At 46.4% G+C, this 16405-nt stretch overlaps 1 protein-coding gene across 1 annotated transcript in view; it reads right to left on the reverse strand.

The window, feature by feature from the left end:
• The window catches only part of VAX2 (ventral anterior homeobox 2), a 48290-nt gene that overhangs the window by 22483 nt on the left and 9402 nt on the right, over positions 1–16405 (reverse strand). The window contains exon 2 of the mRNA XM_074950194.1: positions 10965–11152. Coding sequence (XP_074806295.1) covers positions 10965–11152 — 188 coding nt within the window. The remainder of the gene's footprint in view (positions 1–10964; positions 11153–16405) is intronic.

A 16405-nucleotide genomic window follows, 5' to 3' on the forward strand; every position in this document is an offset into this window, starting at 1 on the left:
CTCTTTTGCCCTTTGATTTTGATATAGTTTCTGTTCCCCAGGAGAGTAACCTCATGAGAAGCAGCAGGAGCCTGGTAGGGAGGAGTCTCCTGAGAATGAGACGGATTTCTCTAAACAAAACACACTAGCAGCCACTAGTGGTGATGGGGCCTGGAGAGTGTGCGGGGAAGATTAAAACAAGTACTTGGCCATCTATCTCCTTGGTGGCCCAAGCAAGTGGCATCATGGAGAAGAGGGGCAGAAATGCTCTTTAAATTCTATTTAGCAGACTTGGCACTCGGGAAATGGGGGGGCACCTCTATAAGCTTCTCAGAGGCTTTCCTGAAAGCTGCATGTGATTTTAATTCTCCATCAGCACCACAGAGGATTCAATCTCGTCTTTCTCTCCCACAAGAGGCATTTGACTTTTAAACCATTCCCCGCAGCCGGCTTCATTTTGCTGCACGTATCCTGCTGGAGACATGGGGGCCACTTCCTGGTCTCAGTTACATCAGTGTAAATCTGGAGGAACCCCAGGGAAGTCAGTGGGCTCCCTCTGAATTGACACCAGTGTAGCTGGAAGCAGGATGCGCCTCAGACAAATATATTCTGAGTAGCGCTGGCTGGATAGGGAGGGGAAAGCATGTGATTTGTACTAGATTTTTGGTTTTTGCACAAGAGAGAACAGGCAAAAAGATTTAGGAAGAATAAAAGAATTACAGTAGAACCCCAGAGTTACAAACTGACTGGTCAACCACACACCTCATCTGGAACTGCAAGTACACAATCAGGCAGCAGCAGACATACACAAACACACACACACAAAAGCAAATACAGTACAGTTCTGTGTTAAGTGTAAACTATTAAAAAAATAAAGGGAAAGTTAAAAAAAAAGATTTGACAAGATAAGGAAATTGTTTCTGTGCCTGTTTCATTTAAATTAAGATGGTTAAAAGCAGCATTTTGCTTCTGCATAGTAACGTTTCAAAGCTATATTAAGACAATGTTCAGCTGTAAACTTTTGAAAGAACCAGAACGTTTTGTTCAGAGTTACGAACAAGCTCCATTCCGGAGGGGTTTGTAACTCTGAGGTTCTGCTGTACATACAAACTGGGGGGCTGGGTTCTTGAGGTGCTATGGGCCTTCAGCACCCATTGGGAACCGAAGATGCTCAGCACCTTGCGGGATTGGGCCCCAGAAGAGGAAGTATCCGATATCCACGGCTACCTTTCTGGATTCCTAGTAACTCTACAAAGACAGAAATACAGAGCGAGGACTGTCCAGGAGGGAGAGGGAAGGCTTCAAGCATTAGACCCAACACAGGTCCTAACTCGTACTAACAGCCTGTTGTAAGTGAGGGGAAGGGATGTTTGACAAGCGTCTCAGGGCTCTGGAACATCAACAGGCTCCTGGCTTCCAACAGGGCAGGAAGAAGCTGAGGGCCATACACAAAAAAGCCAGAGTATTTTGGGTGTGTGCCCAATTGCAAGCAAGCAAGAATCTACCATTGCAGCCCCCCTGCGTATCTGTGCAGAGAGCTCTCCCCAAGTCACCCTAACCGCTTTTCGTTCCAGCATCACCCACTTGCCTTTGTCACACTGCAGCTCCTGTAAAAGGAACTAAATCTTAGGGAGAAGGCAGATTTCCCCAAGAGAGAAGGGAAGAGCAGGGAAGCAGCGTAGCGTACTGGGGCCAAAGCCCCCCACAGCTAGTCTAATAACAGCCCCAACACACTTTGGTGGCCCCGGGAACCTGTCACTCCCCAGTAACCAATGGGAAAGCAGAGTTGGACCAGTTCCTCCCTGAGAACCCTGACTATTGTATTTAGCCTCTCTGTTTAAATCCCAGGGACGAACTGAGACCCGCACAGCTCTCACAGGCCCTGATCCCACAAAGCACTCCCGCATAAGTATGTGCCAAAAGCTAAGTATTTGCTTACATGCCTTGCTGAATCAGGGCCAAAGGGCACTGAAATGGGAGGCCCTGAGCCACAATGACCAAAGCCAGAAAATTCACATATGAGAAGCTGACTCACTTAGCTCTTTACTCCCGATGTGATAGATAGATAGATAGATAGATAGATAGATAGATAGATAGATAGATAGATAGATAGATAGATAGATAGATAGATAGATCTTCCAGCCAAGGACTTTACCTCCTTATAGGTTTGTAATTGGCTTATCCCAATGGGGCAGCAATCCTGAACGAAGTCTTTAAACGTTGCCCTAATATAACTAAATAGTATTAATGACACTAGATCAATGATGAGAAACCTGCCTTGCAGACACTGTGGTCGCTGGGGCTCTAGGAACCTCCTGCTTCCTGCCAAGCTTTTGCCTGCAATGTGATTGAAATGTATCTTTTCTTTCCTCTGCAGTTTGGTGGAAGTCTATAACATGCACATTGTCTACCCCGAACACACCACAACAGCTCATTTGGAACTTTAACCTGGCCCCCATTGGGAGCATATGTATCTCTGATCTGAATAGAGAAGTCTAATCCTTTCTAAAGGAACAGAGAAAAACTAATGTCCCCAGTCAACACATTCTGGGGTTTGGCTGTAGGGAGCGCCCAAAATTTTGCAGATCCAAACCTCAGAAGCACCTGATCCTCATGGATAAGGTACATACTGTGCAGAACCTTAGCCACAAAGTTTGGATCAGGACCTGGATCTGAACTTTCCCAAAGATGTTTGGATTGGACTTTTTTTGGTTCATAGGCATCTTTAGTAAAAACCCCAAACAGTGTGCAAATTTATCTGAGTTTTTGGCCCAAATAAATAAGTAAATAGTTTTCATTTAAAACACATACAAAAATTGTGAATTTGCAAAATTTCTTTTAGGAAAAATTTCCACTTTCTGACCATCTCCCATTGTACTGTGTCTAGTCCAATGGGGCTTGGATCTCAGTTAGGTTCTCTAGCTGCTACTGTTAATTCATTAATTAATAATAGCAATGATAATAATAATATGGATCTATGGGTTTGGTTTGACTCTATCTCTAGTCTTTCACATTCTGATGGTCCACTGTGAAATGTGGTTTTTATCCACTGAAAGTTTCAACTTTTTTCGAAAAACCAAAAATTTTTTGCTCGAAACCAGAAGTTTTCAGCTTTTGGCCAAAAGGTTTTGGGTTTTTTGATTTTTCACCAAAAAGTGAATGTTTAGCAGAAAGTAGAAACTTTTCACAGCAAAAATTGTTACTCAAAACCCCAATTTTTCATTGAAAACCAGTTCCACCAGCCCTAGCTGTGACACCCAGAATTAATTTGGGATTCTTGGACAATCACGTAAAGCAGACAGGCTGCAGGAAGTTTGCACCCTATAATCCTAAATTACTGACCAAATTTCCTGGTGATACTATAGAGATTAAAAAATTTATTTGGGCATAAGCTCTCATGGGCTAAAACCCACTTCATCAGATGCATGGAGTGAAAAATACAGTAAGCAGTATATATATTACAGCACATGAAAAGATGGGAGTTGCCTTCCCAAGTGGGGGGTCAGTGCTAACGAGGCCAATTCAATTAAGGTGGAAGTGGCCTATTCTCAACAGTTGACAAGAAGGGGCGAATATTAACAGAGGGAAAATTACCTTTGCAGTGCAAATGAGGCCAACGCAATCAAGGTGGACGTCACCCATTCCCAACAGTTGACAAGTAGGTGTGAGTATCAGCAGAAGGAAAATTACTTATTGTAATATTTATTTATTTAAGCCCCGCAGTCTCCTGGGTGCTTTACAGAGCAAATACAAAGATCTGATCCTGGCAACTAAGAGTTGACAATCTGGGGACCCGATCCTGCAAAGATTTACCCATGTGAGTCGATTTATTCATGTGAGTAAGTTTACACAGGATGGGGCATGGAATGAGAGTAATAAAAAAGGAGGTGCGTGCGAGTGCCAGGGTTACAGCCATGGGGCTGCCCAGTGTCTCAGTTTGTTACAGTACCTGGGTGCCTTGTGGGACAAGCACTTAGTGCTACTAAACGCGCTAATCATCAAGTTTTATAGAAACCTTCTCAGCAGAAGCAAAAACATGAACATAAAGGGTCTATTTCTGATCTCACTCCAGGTTCGTGCTGTTGTAACTCCACTGACTTCAGTGGAGATACTCCCAGTGAGATCAGAATCCGGCTCTGTGTTATCACATTTTCAACAGGTTTCAGAGTAGCAGCCGTGTTAGTCTGTATCAGCAAAAAGAACAGGACTCTTGGCACCTTAGAGACTAACAAATTTATTTGGGCATTCTCTTTCGTGGGCTAAAACCCACTTCATCAGATGCATGCAGTGGAAAATACAGTAGGTAGATATATATATATATATATATATATATATATATACACAGAGAACATGAAAAAATGGGGGTTACCATACCAACTCTAAAGAGACTAATCAATTAAGGTGGGCTATTATCAGCAGGAGAAAAAAAACTTTGTAGTGATAATCAGGATGGCCCATTTCAAACAGTTGACAAGAAGGTGTGAGTAAGAGTAGGGGGAAAATTAGCCTGGGGAAATAGTTTTTAGTTTGTGTAATGACTCATCCACTCCCAGTCTTTATTCAAGCCAATTTAATGGTGTCCAGTTTGCAGATTAATTCCAGTTCTGCAGTTTCTTGTTGGAGTCTGTTTTTAAAGGTTTTTTGTTGCAGAATTGTGACATTTAGGTCTGTAATTGAGAGTCCAGGAAGCTTGAAGTGTTCTCCGACTGGTTTTTGAATGTTATAATTCTTGATGTCTGATTTGTGTCTATTTATTCTTTTGCGTAGAGACTGTCCGGTTTGGCCAATGTACATGGCAGAGGGGCATTGCTGGCACATGATGGCATATAGCACATTGGTGGATGTGCAGGTGAACGAGCCCCTGTTGTTGCTGATGTGATTAGCCCACCTTAATTGATTACTCTCACTAGAGTTGGTATGGCAACCCCCATTTTTTCATGTTCTCTGTATATATATATATATATCTTCCTACTGTATTTTCCACTCCATGCATCTGATTAAGTGGGTTTTAGCCTAGGAAAGCTTATGCCCAGATAAATTTATTAGTCTCTAAGGTGCCACAAGTACTCCTCGTTCTTTTCACATTTTCAACTGGATTCTTCTGCAGAAATGACATGGTTAAGAGAACTCTACCGACACTTTGGCCTTAGCTTATTATTGTTCCTGTCCTTAAAAACTCATTTGGTTCCTCACCTGCATCTTCCCACAGAGATGTCACGCAGCTAGGAGATTTCTTTTAAAAAGAGGTTCTGTTTTTAGAAATAACCCAACCCCCTGACCAATGCACCCCACAACTTGGTGGTATTCGAAAGCCAAACCCGAACATTCCGCTTGTGCTATGAGCCCATCTATAGAGTTAATCAATCCAAGCAAAACACATGGGCTTGTTGATTGGCTCAGTTCAGCAACTGCCCATTGGGTAATTGTAAATATGGCCATAGCCAAGCAATGCAGTGGTTTAAAATTACACCCAAGAAGGGAAGAAGGTTCCTATTGGAGATTTATTAAAGACAACACTTCTCATCTAAGTGCTCCTACCTTTATGGAGGACAGATGGACTGGCAAGTTAGATTACTGGATAGATTCTGTACCATCAAGAACCACCCAACGTTAGCTACCTGCGTAAGGACATGATCGTCTTTTCATCACCCTCATGCGTTCTCCCTAGTGTTTGTCACTCATTTTGCATCTTGTTTAGAATTAGCCTTTAAGGCCCGGATCCTCGAAGAGATTTAGGCCCCTGACTCCCATTGATTTCAAAGGCAGTTTGGCACCTAAACCCCTGTGGCTAGTCCCAAGTGTTTGTGCAACACCTAGCACAAGGGAGCCGCAATCCGGCTAGGAGCCTTGGGGCAGCACTGTAATATGAACACACAGAATCACAGAATCTCAGGGTTGGAAGGGACCTCAGGAGGTCACCTAGTCCAACCCCCTGCTCAAAGCAGGACCAAGCCCCAATTTTTGCCCCAGATCCCTAAATGCCCCCCTCGAGGATTGAACTCACAACCCTGGGTTTAGCAGGCCAATGCTCAAACCACTGAGCTATCCCTCCCCCCATATTTATGATGACACACAGACAGACAGACAGACAGACGGACGGACAGAGGACTAAAGGCTGTTTAGCTATAGCACCCTGCTCTGTCACTTTCCTCTGTTGCACTAGGCTGGGGTATTCAATGCAGTGTATGGGTACTCAGCTCCCCACTCCCACCGGGAGTTAAGAGGGAGGTTTCCAAAGACACAAGGGGCAATGAGGTACCCAGTCCCCACTGTAAGCCAATGGGAGTTGGGCACTTAACTCCCCTGAGTGCCTTTGAAAACCTCCGACCCAGGTCCTTAGGCTCCGGTGCTGACCCCAGACAATCATACTCTCCTGTTGTTTTGCTGCCCTTTCCACATTGTAGCTCTCGTGTGTATTGTCGTGGGTCCTTTGTGCGACGGGAGGACACCGAGCGCGGTTGCAGGCCAGCGTTTCATCATCTCGCTTGGTGGAGATTGTTAATTGTTAATGACTAGATGCGAGATTAATTTTTAATGGCAGCGTCTTAATTGTGGTGCTATAAATAGACCCCTTGTGTCTGTTTTTGGATTAGCAGCCTTGACAGGCGCACTTTGAATCACATAGAGGTTTTCCGGGGCTCTGTCCTCTATTCCTTACCCTGGCGAGTACTTCTGGCTCATGCCAATGTGGGACAGCTCAGATGAGTCAGGAGTACTCATGAGAGCACCATTTCTTTGTGCTCTAAGATTCGGATTGACTCCTATATGAAAAAAACCCGACAGAGCAGCCAGGAATCTCCCAAGAGTTTCCACTCCAGGAGCACCCAGCATGTCATCCCAGCTGGGTGAGGCAGGGTGGGGCATGCCCTGATGAGGACGAGATTGGGGAGCAGACCCATTCCCCTGGATGGAGTACCCCAAGATCTGTGGGGATATCCCAGGCACCCCAAGACATCTGCAGAGGAGGGACGAGGCATTTGCACTGCTCTTCAAGCACCCAATGGGACCGCAGGATAGCAGCAGCCTTGGGGTCTATGAATCTAGGTGACGGTGGGAGCCACTGCAGCTGCTTGGCAAGAGTTCTTCTCACCATTGTTCATGATGAGTTTGGACTGGATGCCCAGAGCTTGAGATAGACGCGTCTAATAACAGATGCCAGCCCGTGCATCAGACAGATCTAATAGTCTGCATGGCATGAACGGGACTGAGATCCAGCACCTCATTTCAAGCAGGGAATAAGCACACAGCAATGGGCACCAGACTGGGTTTTGATTGAACTCATGACTTAGAAAGACCAGGCCACAGAACCCCAGGAGCCAACCACGCCCCTGCTTTCTTGCCTACGTGGTGCCTGAGGATTTGTGGGAATTATCCATCCTCAAACAAACCTCTGTGACATCTCCACCTCCTTGTCTTTGCACTAGTATCACATTTCCATCTCTCAGTGATGCTAAACAGGGGTCATTTGCACCTAATCTCTGAGAGTATGTTGCCTAGGAAAGTCCTGCTCTGATGCCAGGAATACAAGGCCAAATTCTATCCTCATTTACACTAGTGTAAATCTGGAGAGACTCAACCGAGTCACTTGGGATTGACATAGGTGTAATTTAGAATCTGGCCCTTGCTCTAACAGATTAAATCCAGCCTATTGCATCTGGAGCTGTATGAAAAAATTCTCACTGCTGATGAAACTGGCTTAAAATAGAAGGAGGACTTCTGGCATGTTAGAGACTAACAAATTTATTTGAGCATAAGCTTTCGTGAGCTACAGCTCACTTCATCGGATGATAAATTGGTGAGTCTCTAAGGTGCCACAAGTCCTCCTTTTCTTTTTGCAAATACAGACTAACACGGCTGCTACTCTGAAACCTGGCTTAAAATAAAAAGTCATTTCCATGGATTAGTAAAATAGCCAGACAGCTGTGGCCCCCCCATCCAGAACGGCTCATGAAAGAGCAGACGGCAAGGGAAGCAGTTTTGTTTGCCAGAAAGAACAGGTGAATTTTCCAGCGGAAACAGAGAAACAGGATGATTTAGTTGGGGATTGGTCCTGCTTTGAGCAGGGGGTTGGACTAGATGACCTCCTGAGGTCCCTTTCAACCCTGATATTCTCTGATTCTCTGATTCTATGAAACCAAAATAAATTCACACTTCCCTTCTTGCCCCCAGGGTTGGTGTTCGGATTTCACCATTTCCTGTGTGAGGGTGAGTAAATTTCATTTTTCTCTAGTGAAAATGGATCAAACTGACAAGTACTCAGCAAAGAAATATGCTGAAGCGTTTAGAGAGGCAGCTTGGCTTAGTGGATAGGGTAGTCAGTGACCTGGGTTCTAGTCACAGCTGTTCTACTGTGTGACCTTCAGCTACTCACTTCCCCTCTGTTTCTCTCCATCTCTTACTGATTTTATGCCCTTTGGGGGCAAAGACTCTCTCTTCCTGTGCACTGGTGGAGTGCAGAGCAGAGTGGGGCCTGGTCTTGGCTGAGGCCCCTAGAGGTGAGCACCACTGTCCCCTATTCATCTGATTGGAGTCTCAGCTTTAAAACCCAGCAATGATGCCTCAGTGTCAACATTCATCGATGAAGTGAGCTGTAGCTCATGAAAGCTCATGCTCAAATAAATTGGTGAGTCTCTAAGGTGCCACAAGTCCTCCTTTTCTTTTTGCGAATACAGACTAACACGGCTGCTACTCTGAAACCTGTCATTTAATCACTGATCATTTTTCTTGGCTTAGATGGGAGAGTGAAGCCCAAGGGGCTGGGAATTAGGAATGGCCGAAGGGAAGGAAATGCAGCGAAAAGAGCAGAAAGGATTCACAAAAACCGAGCCGATGGAGAGATGCAGAGAAAGAGTTTAGAGAAGGAAGAGATAGCCATGGCTTGAAGACAGGGAGATTTTCTCACCGAGTGAAGAATGCAATAACGAGGCACGCAACAGTTAATAAATAACTAGACATTTAGTTACTATATAAAAGCCGCGTCCGCCCCTTGATCTTGACACAAGCCTTCTACTGATGCCAACAGGCATTTCTCGGGGCACTGCGAGGAATATATCACCCTCAACTTATCCCCCAGCCTATGGGCTATGCCCAATCCTGGCTTTCAGCTCGTTCCTTAGAATGAGACTGACGCCCCGACCCTAGAACGAGTTGGAAAATATTCATCTCAAGGGTTTTTCAGCGGCAAATGAGGTTTCCATCTACATTTGAACATTTTCAAAACGTGTGTCCGTTTCAGCTGAATTGTGTTTCAAGACACCGCCCTCCGCCGGGCCTGAACACAGCGCTCCGATAATGCCGAAACGGCCCGTGTCGACGGCTGCGGAATGGAACGGTTTCGGTTTCCTTTTGAAACGACTTTTTGGAAAGAAATTCTTTTTTTGCAATTTTTTACATACAAAAGAGGGCAAAACTTGAACAAAATGTTGCCATTTTAGCAGAACAAAACATTTTCACGAACCCAAAACAAACTGGGGTGGGAGGGGGATTTTGTTTCATGTGAAATGTCATTTTTTCATTTGGGCCCATATCGAAATGGGAAAAAAGATGTGAAAATTCAACATTTCCCAGGAAATGGAAAACCCAGCTTGTGTCAGCTCTAATAGATACCCAGCGACAGCATGTACTCCCCTCAAAGTGGATGGGAATCTTTCCACTATCTTCAGTGGCATTGGGTTGGAGACATGGAGAAACAGGCCCTTCCTCATACACACAGACGGTCCGGATCACAGCCTTTCGGTTGTCAGTTGCTGGGAAAAGTAACTTTTTTTTCAGATTTTTTTTCCCAAAACCCTGCAAGATTCCAAGGAAAATGCTCACCATCTCCCCTCAGGTTTAGCCTGTTTCGACACAAATGCCATTTTCTGGACAGAATTATTTTGTCAGTTCTACAATTGTACCTTTCCCACCCACAACAAACACTCTTGTCAGCGACCATGCAAGCTAGAGCACTTTGCCCTTAACCCTACCACGGGTGTGCTCGTTCTGGTCTCCTTTTTGCCCCTTAGGACACAAACCTACCCTACAAATCCATGATCACACCAACAACCAGCTGAAGGCAATCATTCCCCTCAGCTCCTGTAAGGCCTCGTCTTGCAGGCTGACTTAAGTGAGGCAGTCAGCAACTTTCAGGATCAAACCTTACAACTGTGTGTCGGCCAACTCTCCAAGTGCCATTAGACAGAAAGATAAAGAGTCTCCGCACATACACTTCCTAGGCACAGATCATCTTATCTTAGCATGCACATGGAAAAGGTGAAGTTTAGCACCATGATGAATTATCACACTTGCTACCAGAGAGGAAATTAGGCAAAAAACCAATGTTCTGGGGTGCTCCCCTTCAGTACATCACCTGCCAGCTACACAGGTACAGTGCCCTCTCCAAATATGAGCTGCCCAGAGCCATACGGTAGATTCGAGGCTTTCTAAAGTCCTCAGAGAAGTCCTTGCAGCAGTAACACCTCTTACAGGGCAGAGTTAAGGTTGTTTGGGGATCATAGCTGAGACTTGCCCTACTTCCAAAAGTCTGAGTTTCTTGTAAGTTTAACCTTAGCTATGAATTTCCTAGCCTGTTAATGGGCATGTTTGGTAACAATAGCATCCTTACAATGAGTCTTACTTTTCTGTTACTAGTATGGACTTTTAACTTTACCTTCAAGGTTTTCTCTGGGAATGGCTTTATAAGTCACAGGTGCATGATGGGTACCTGTCAGATTCCCAGCAGTATTTCTTCTCCTCCCAAAATGGTTCCGTTCCTTATGGGAACCTCAGACTCTTAGGAGGAGCTTCCCCAGAAAGTGGGGCAAGACTTTTTTGTACACCAACCCAGCCAGGCCATGGAGCAAATCGGCGGTAGCCCTAACACCGCAGCACTAGGAGCCGCCGGAGAGCTGTGCTGCAGGGTGCACAGGGACATCCTGAGTGGTCCCCTGGGGTCTTGCCCCCGTGCAAAGTGGACAGGAATAGCCACCAGACGCCTTGTTTCTTACCTGTGTTTCTGATAGGTTGAGCTGCCTTGCTAGCTCCGTCCTCTCCCTGCCGACGACATACTGACACCGCTGAAATTCCAGCTCCAGCCTGTACAGCTGCTCGGCTGTGAAAGAGGTTCGGGTCCTCTTGGGCCGGTCGAGATCCAGCCCTTTGGGGAGAACAATCTCCCGGATGGTCCCTTTGGCATCTGTAAGTCAGCACAAGGAGAGCAGCGTGAAGAGAAGGCTCCTGGTTCTCAGCGGCCAGGGTGGGGCTCAGCAAGGGCGCAGCAAGAGAGCCGTTTGAGTCTCTGCCCCGTTCCCACTGGCTGTGTATAGCAAGAGCTCCGGAGCATCCTGCCCAGACTCTCTGTCCGGAGACTCAGCCCTTAAAAACCCAGTCCCCCAGACCCCAAACAGCAGAGCTAAGGAGACGGACAGTCCTGGGTATGGTCCCTTCTGACCTTAAAGTCTATGAGCTATTCAAAAAATACCAATTATTTTTTTTGGGGGGGTGGGGGAGAGAAACTTGAAAAAAATAAATGCTTTTAAATCCAGCCCAGTTGCCTTTCTGGAAGATGCTTCAGTCAAACATGTTACTGGGCTCCATGCAAAGATAAGTGTGTGAAATTCTCTGGCCTGTTACACAGGAGGCTAATCTCGTGATCCCTTCTGGCTTTACAATCTACAAATCTAGGGGGTGGGGGGCAAATCAGAATTTCCCATTAAAATTTTTTGATTTTTGGATGAAAAACTTAAGCTGGAAGCAGAAAAATGTTCATCTTTTTTAAAGTGTTTTTGGTCAAAAAATTTGTGATTTTTGAAACCAGAATTTTTTGTATGAAATAAAGAAAATATTTCAAACAAACTGCTTTTATTTTTAAGACCAAAAGCATTTCGCTTCTGGTTTCCACTTCTCACAGGAAAACTGGAACATTTTGTCTGAAACGAATATTTTTCGCACAAATGTTCATTTTTGTCCAAAACCCATTTTGGATTGAAAATATGTTCTGCCAAAAAACTGCCCACCAGTCCTAGTTGTGGGGTTTGTTTTCTTAGCTGCCTGTCTGGGGCCTCGGTCTGCAAGATGTTGCGCACCTGTTAGGATGTACCTGAGAACCCTGCGGTACCACTGAAGGCAATGGGTGGGGAAAGCCGCCAGCACCTTGCTGGATTGGGCCTGAGGTGAGTTTAGGTCACAGGAGAGACCTAACCCAGGTCAGGAAAGAGCAATGGCCATTATCCATGTCTGTATCACAGACTGCACCCCGCACTTGGCACCCTCTCATGGGTTTAGTTCAGACACCGTGTCATGATATAGGGAATAAGTCATAGTCTGTCTTACAAAGTAGACATTTATTAGAGAACAGCTATAAAATATAGACTCTGACACACCGGCTTCAACCCAGCTCAGTTTCCAACTTTGCTTCCCTTGTTCAGCAGGGACCACACCCTGTCTGGAATTCTATACCAGGGGCTCTCAACCTGCAGGATTGTGAGCAGGTTTCAGGGATTTGTAACCACCCTGGCCTTCCCATGTGGTGCTAAATTGGAGCTAGCTAGATCCCAGCACTCTGGGCATGGAAGAGTGGGAGATCAGCAGCAAGATAAAATAGATCTCACTTAAAAACCTGGGTGATCTTGTAACCTTCCATGTGCAGAGTCTGTGGAAGTTCTCAGCATGACGGGTTTGTGAGGCCAGGGCCAATGTTAGCTAAAGTCGTCCTTACAAAAAAAACCCTCACAAAAGGTAAAATTCCCCCCTGTGCAAAAGGCTGGTGTGTAACACGTAACACGTACAAGGCATGTAAGGGCATATGTGGGACATATGTGATGCATAGCCCTTGCACTGGTCCTCTGTATAGGGGGAAATTTCCCCCTAAGAGATGTCTGTGATCAGCTCCAAAATTGTGATACAACAGTAAAGCCCCCAGCAGGTAGGGGTAAATGTCCTCGTCAATCTCCCTTTTCCATGGACTGATGGGGAAAGCACAAAGCTCGAGTCTCATTGGACTATATGTTCATTATTTACAGGGTGCCAAAAAAAGTGCATGGCACTGGAAAGACTTATAAGGAGTGGAGAGTGGAAAATACCCAGACAATTTTCCTGAAAATATTCCCTCAAATCATAAAGGGCACTGGGCCCGTGTTCACTCCCCTTCCGTGTCTGCTTTCCTCACATATTCGACTGGGTGCATTTCCTGGCAAGGCCATTCCCGGGAATGGCCAATACTAAGCAAACACCAACAAAGACTGATAGACGGGAAAATTTAAACTGGAGATCATCAACAGTCATGCTGGAAACCTGGCTCTAAAACTAGACGCATCCACCCAGGAAGCAGGAACAATGTGACTCGGAATCCAGATACCTTGGAGGCCCCCAAATACCAGAGAGAGAAAGAGGGGACTTGCCTCTAAAGATCAAGCTAAGAATTTGCTCTCTGAAGAACCTAGTGCATGGAGGTGGGGAGAAGGGAACTGTAAGTTAAAGAGATAGAGAGAGATATTAGACAGACAGAGATCTGTGGATGGGGGTGAGAGATCTAGAGATCTATGTGACCGATCAACTCAAGCTCCAATTTTAAGCTCTGAATTATTGAGCGCTTACTGATAAGCTGCTCTCACGTGACCTGCAGCCCAAGAATTAGTCACAGAAATTACCTGGTGAACAAAAAACATATTGTAACCTAAAAAGAGTCCCAAGCTGCTAGGGGACAGTTGTGAAAGAGGCTCAGGTCCCCGAATACTGGAATACCCGAATATGAAGGCCTCTCTCAGCTCTCCTGTGGAGACACGGCCCCTTCCCCAGCGTGTTTGCCATCTAGCACAGGCACGCACAAACCAGGCCCAGTTTCTCCGCGGCTTGTGTCACACGGCTGGTGGAGTCTGGGCCCAGGATTTGTGCCACCGGCTGTTGGGAGATACCCATGGTGCAGGGGAATAAATCCTTGGACAGTATCAGGATGTCAAAGCAGCTTCTATACCACCCTCCCTCCTTCCTGCTGGCACAAAAGGGGTGGCCGGGGCCTTCTGCAGCTCCCTGGATGCCATGTTGGCTCCTTTGTCGATGTAACTGGGACACTGACATGGCACAGAGCCGGACTCGGGTGAGGGGAGAGCATCTCTGAATCTCCTGCAAATTTACTCTTATTCATTATGATGAACCCGGAGATCAGGCTCTGGTTTCATCCCTCTTTGCTCCCATCAGTTATGGAGCTCAGCCCTGAGCCCTGGCCTTTGAACGCGTCGCTTGCTCGTTCTGGTTGGGCCAGGAGGGGAGGAGATTGTAAAGCCAGCAAGGGAGGGCAGAGGAAGGGGACAGGGGCTCAGGGTGCAGACGGGGAGGGGAGTGTGATGAGGTCGGGCTTGGAGCTGCAGCTGGAGGTGAGGCATGGGAATGTGGAAGGAAGAGAGCAGGGCAGGCAGGCTTGGAAGTGGAGTGGGGCTGAGGCAAGCACGGCTAGGCTAGGAATGGGGCTCGGGAGGCTGGTTATGGGGGGGCTGTGATGGGCGCAGCGAAGTGGCCATCGAAGGGGGCAGGGTTCTGTCAACGATTGTGGCAAATCTTCTAAACTCTTCTCTCCCCGTGTCTGAGGCTGCAACAAACTCCTTCCAGGGGAACAGGTGTTACTGTCTTCGGTGGGTAGGGTGACTAGACGTGCAGCTATTAGGGGCTTTTTCTTATATCCGCCACTGTTACCACCGCCACCACCCCACCAGGAAAAAATGTGTCCCGACTTTTCACGTTTGCTATCTGCCCGCCCTATCCGTGGGTCCTTGACTGTCCTCTAACTTGCAAGAAACGAGCGGCCCAAGCTTCCAATACATGGCGGCGAGTCCTCGGTTTCTGCATGAAGCCCTCATTTCTGCCATCGGTTGCCATGCCCACGCAGAGCCCAGCCTCATGGCCAGTGTTACAAAAACCCACAGTCCACTTACAGCACTGCAGGGTGGGACGGTGATGCTGTCTCCAGCTATGGGGCGGGGCACGGCTAACTAAACAGGAAGTAACTAAGAGAGGGGGTGGAGCATAGCCCCACCCCATAATACTCTTCTGAGTAACCCAGTTAACCCCTGGGTGACCATTTTACTACAATAGGGTGGGAGGGATTGAGACTGGCTGGCAGGTTAGAAATGGGCCAGGCCTGTGCAGATAATCTTTGGGGAGCCACCGGTCCGCCTCCTCCTGTCCCCCAGCCCAGCTGGAGCAGGAACTGCATCAGACCCCGGTGACCAGCGCCTGAACGATCGCCCATGGGGAAAGTGGTTCTAGGGATAACTCTAGCTGTCTCCAGAATCTTCCCCCTGCTCCAAAGCCCTTGTATGCCGAGATGGCTCTAACACACTGTTTCTCAGACTTTTTGATACCGGGGCCTGGCTTGCTGCCTTCCTAACCTGTGTCAGGGAGACCTCAGGGACCGGTGCCGGTCCACGGGCCGTCCATTGGGAAACGCCGATCTAACGCCCGAAAGAGCGAGGGGGGGGGAAATACTGGTATGGGGGGAAATCCAGCTGCACCTGCAAAAATTCCCTACACACACGCACACTATATGCCACACTATTTGTGTTTAGTAGCTACAGTTTAGAGCACACATACACAGATATAGGTAACACACACTCGTGTGTGTATGTATATATATATATATATATATATATACACACACACACACACACACAATGAGTGTGTGTTGCCTATATCTGTGTATGTGTGCTCTACACTGTAGCTACTAAACACAAATAGTTATACCATATCTAGATATATCACAATACAGATCAACATATCGAGAAACACAATATATATATCAGAGCAATAAGGTGGGGGAGGTGATATCTTTTATGGGACCAACTTCTGTCGGTGAGACAGCCGAGGTCCTGAAGAAGAGCGCTGTGTAAGCTTGAAAGCTTGGCTTTCTCACCAACAGGAGTTGGCTCAATAAATCAGTGTCTTTCAACCTTTCCAGACTACTGTACCCCTTTCAGGAGGCTGATTGGTCTTGCACACCCAAAGTTTCACCTCCCTTAAAAACGACTTGCTTACAAAATCAGACATAAAAATAACAAAGTGTCCCAGCCCACCAGTACTGAAAACTTGTGGACTTTCTCATTTTTACCATATAATTATAAAATAAATCTCTTGGAATATAAACCTTGTACTTACATGTCAGTGTCTAGTATATAGAGCAGGATAAAACAAGTCATTGTATGAAATTTTACTCTGTACTGACTTCGCTAGTGCTGTTTATGTGGCCTGTTGTAAAACTAGGCAAATCTCTAGATGAGTTGATGTCCCCCCGGGGAAGACCTTTGCCTGCCCCCAGGAGTGCACCTACCCCCCGGTTGAGACCCACTGCAAAGATATTACATCACCCATCTTGCCTCCCTAATAGCCAGGTACCAACACCACCATCACATTGCACACATATTTATATGCTACATACCAGGTGTTCTCAAACTGGCGGTCG

The sequence above is a fragment of the Natator depressus genome, chromosome 4 (assembly GCF_965152275.1).
Source record: "Natator depressus isolate rNatDep1 chromosome 4, rNatDep2.hap1, whole genome shotgun sequence".
NCBI classification, from domain to species: Eukaryota; Metazoa; Chordata; order Testudines; family Cheloniidae; genus Natator; species Natator depressus.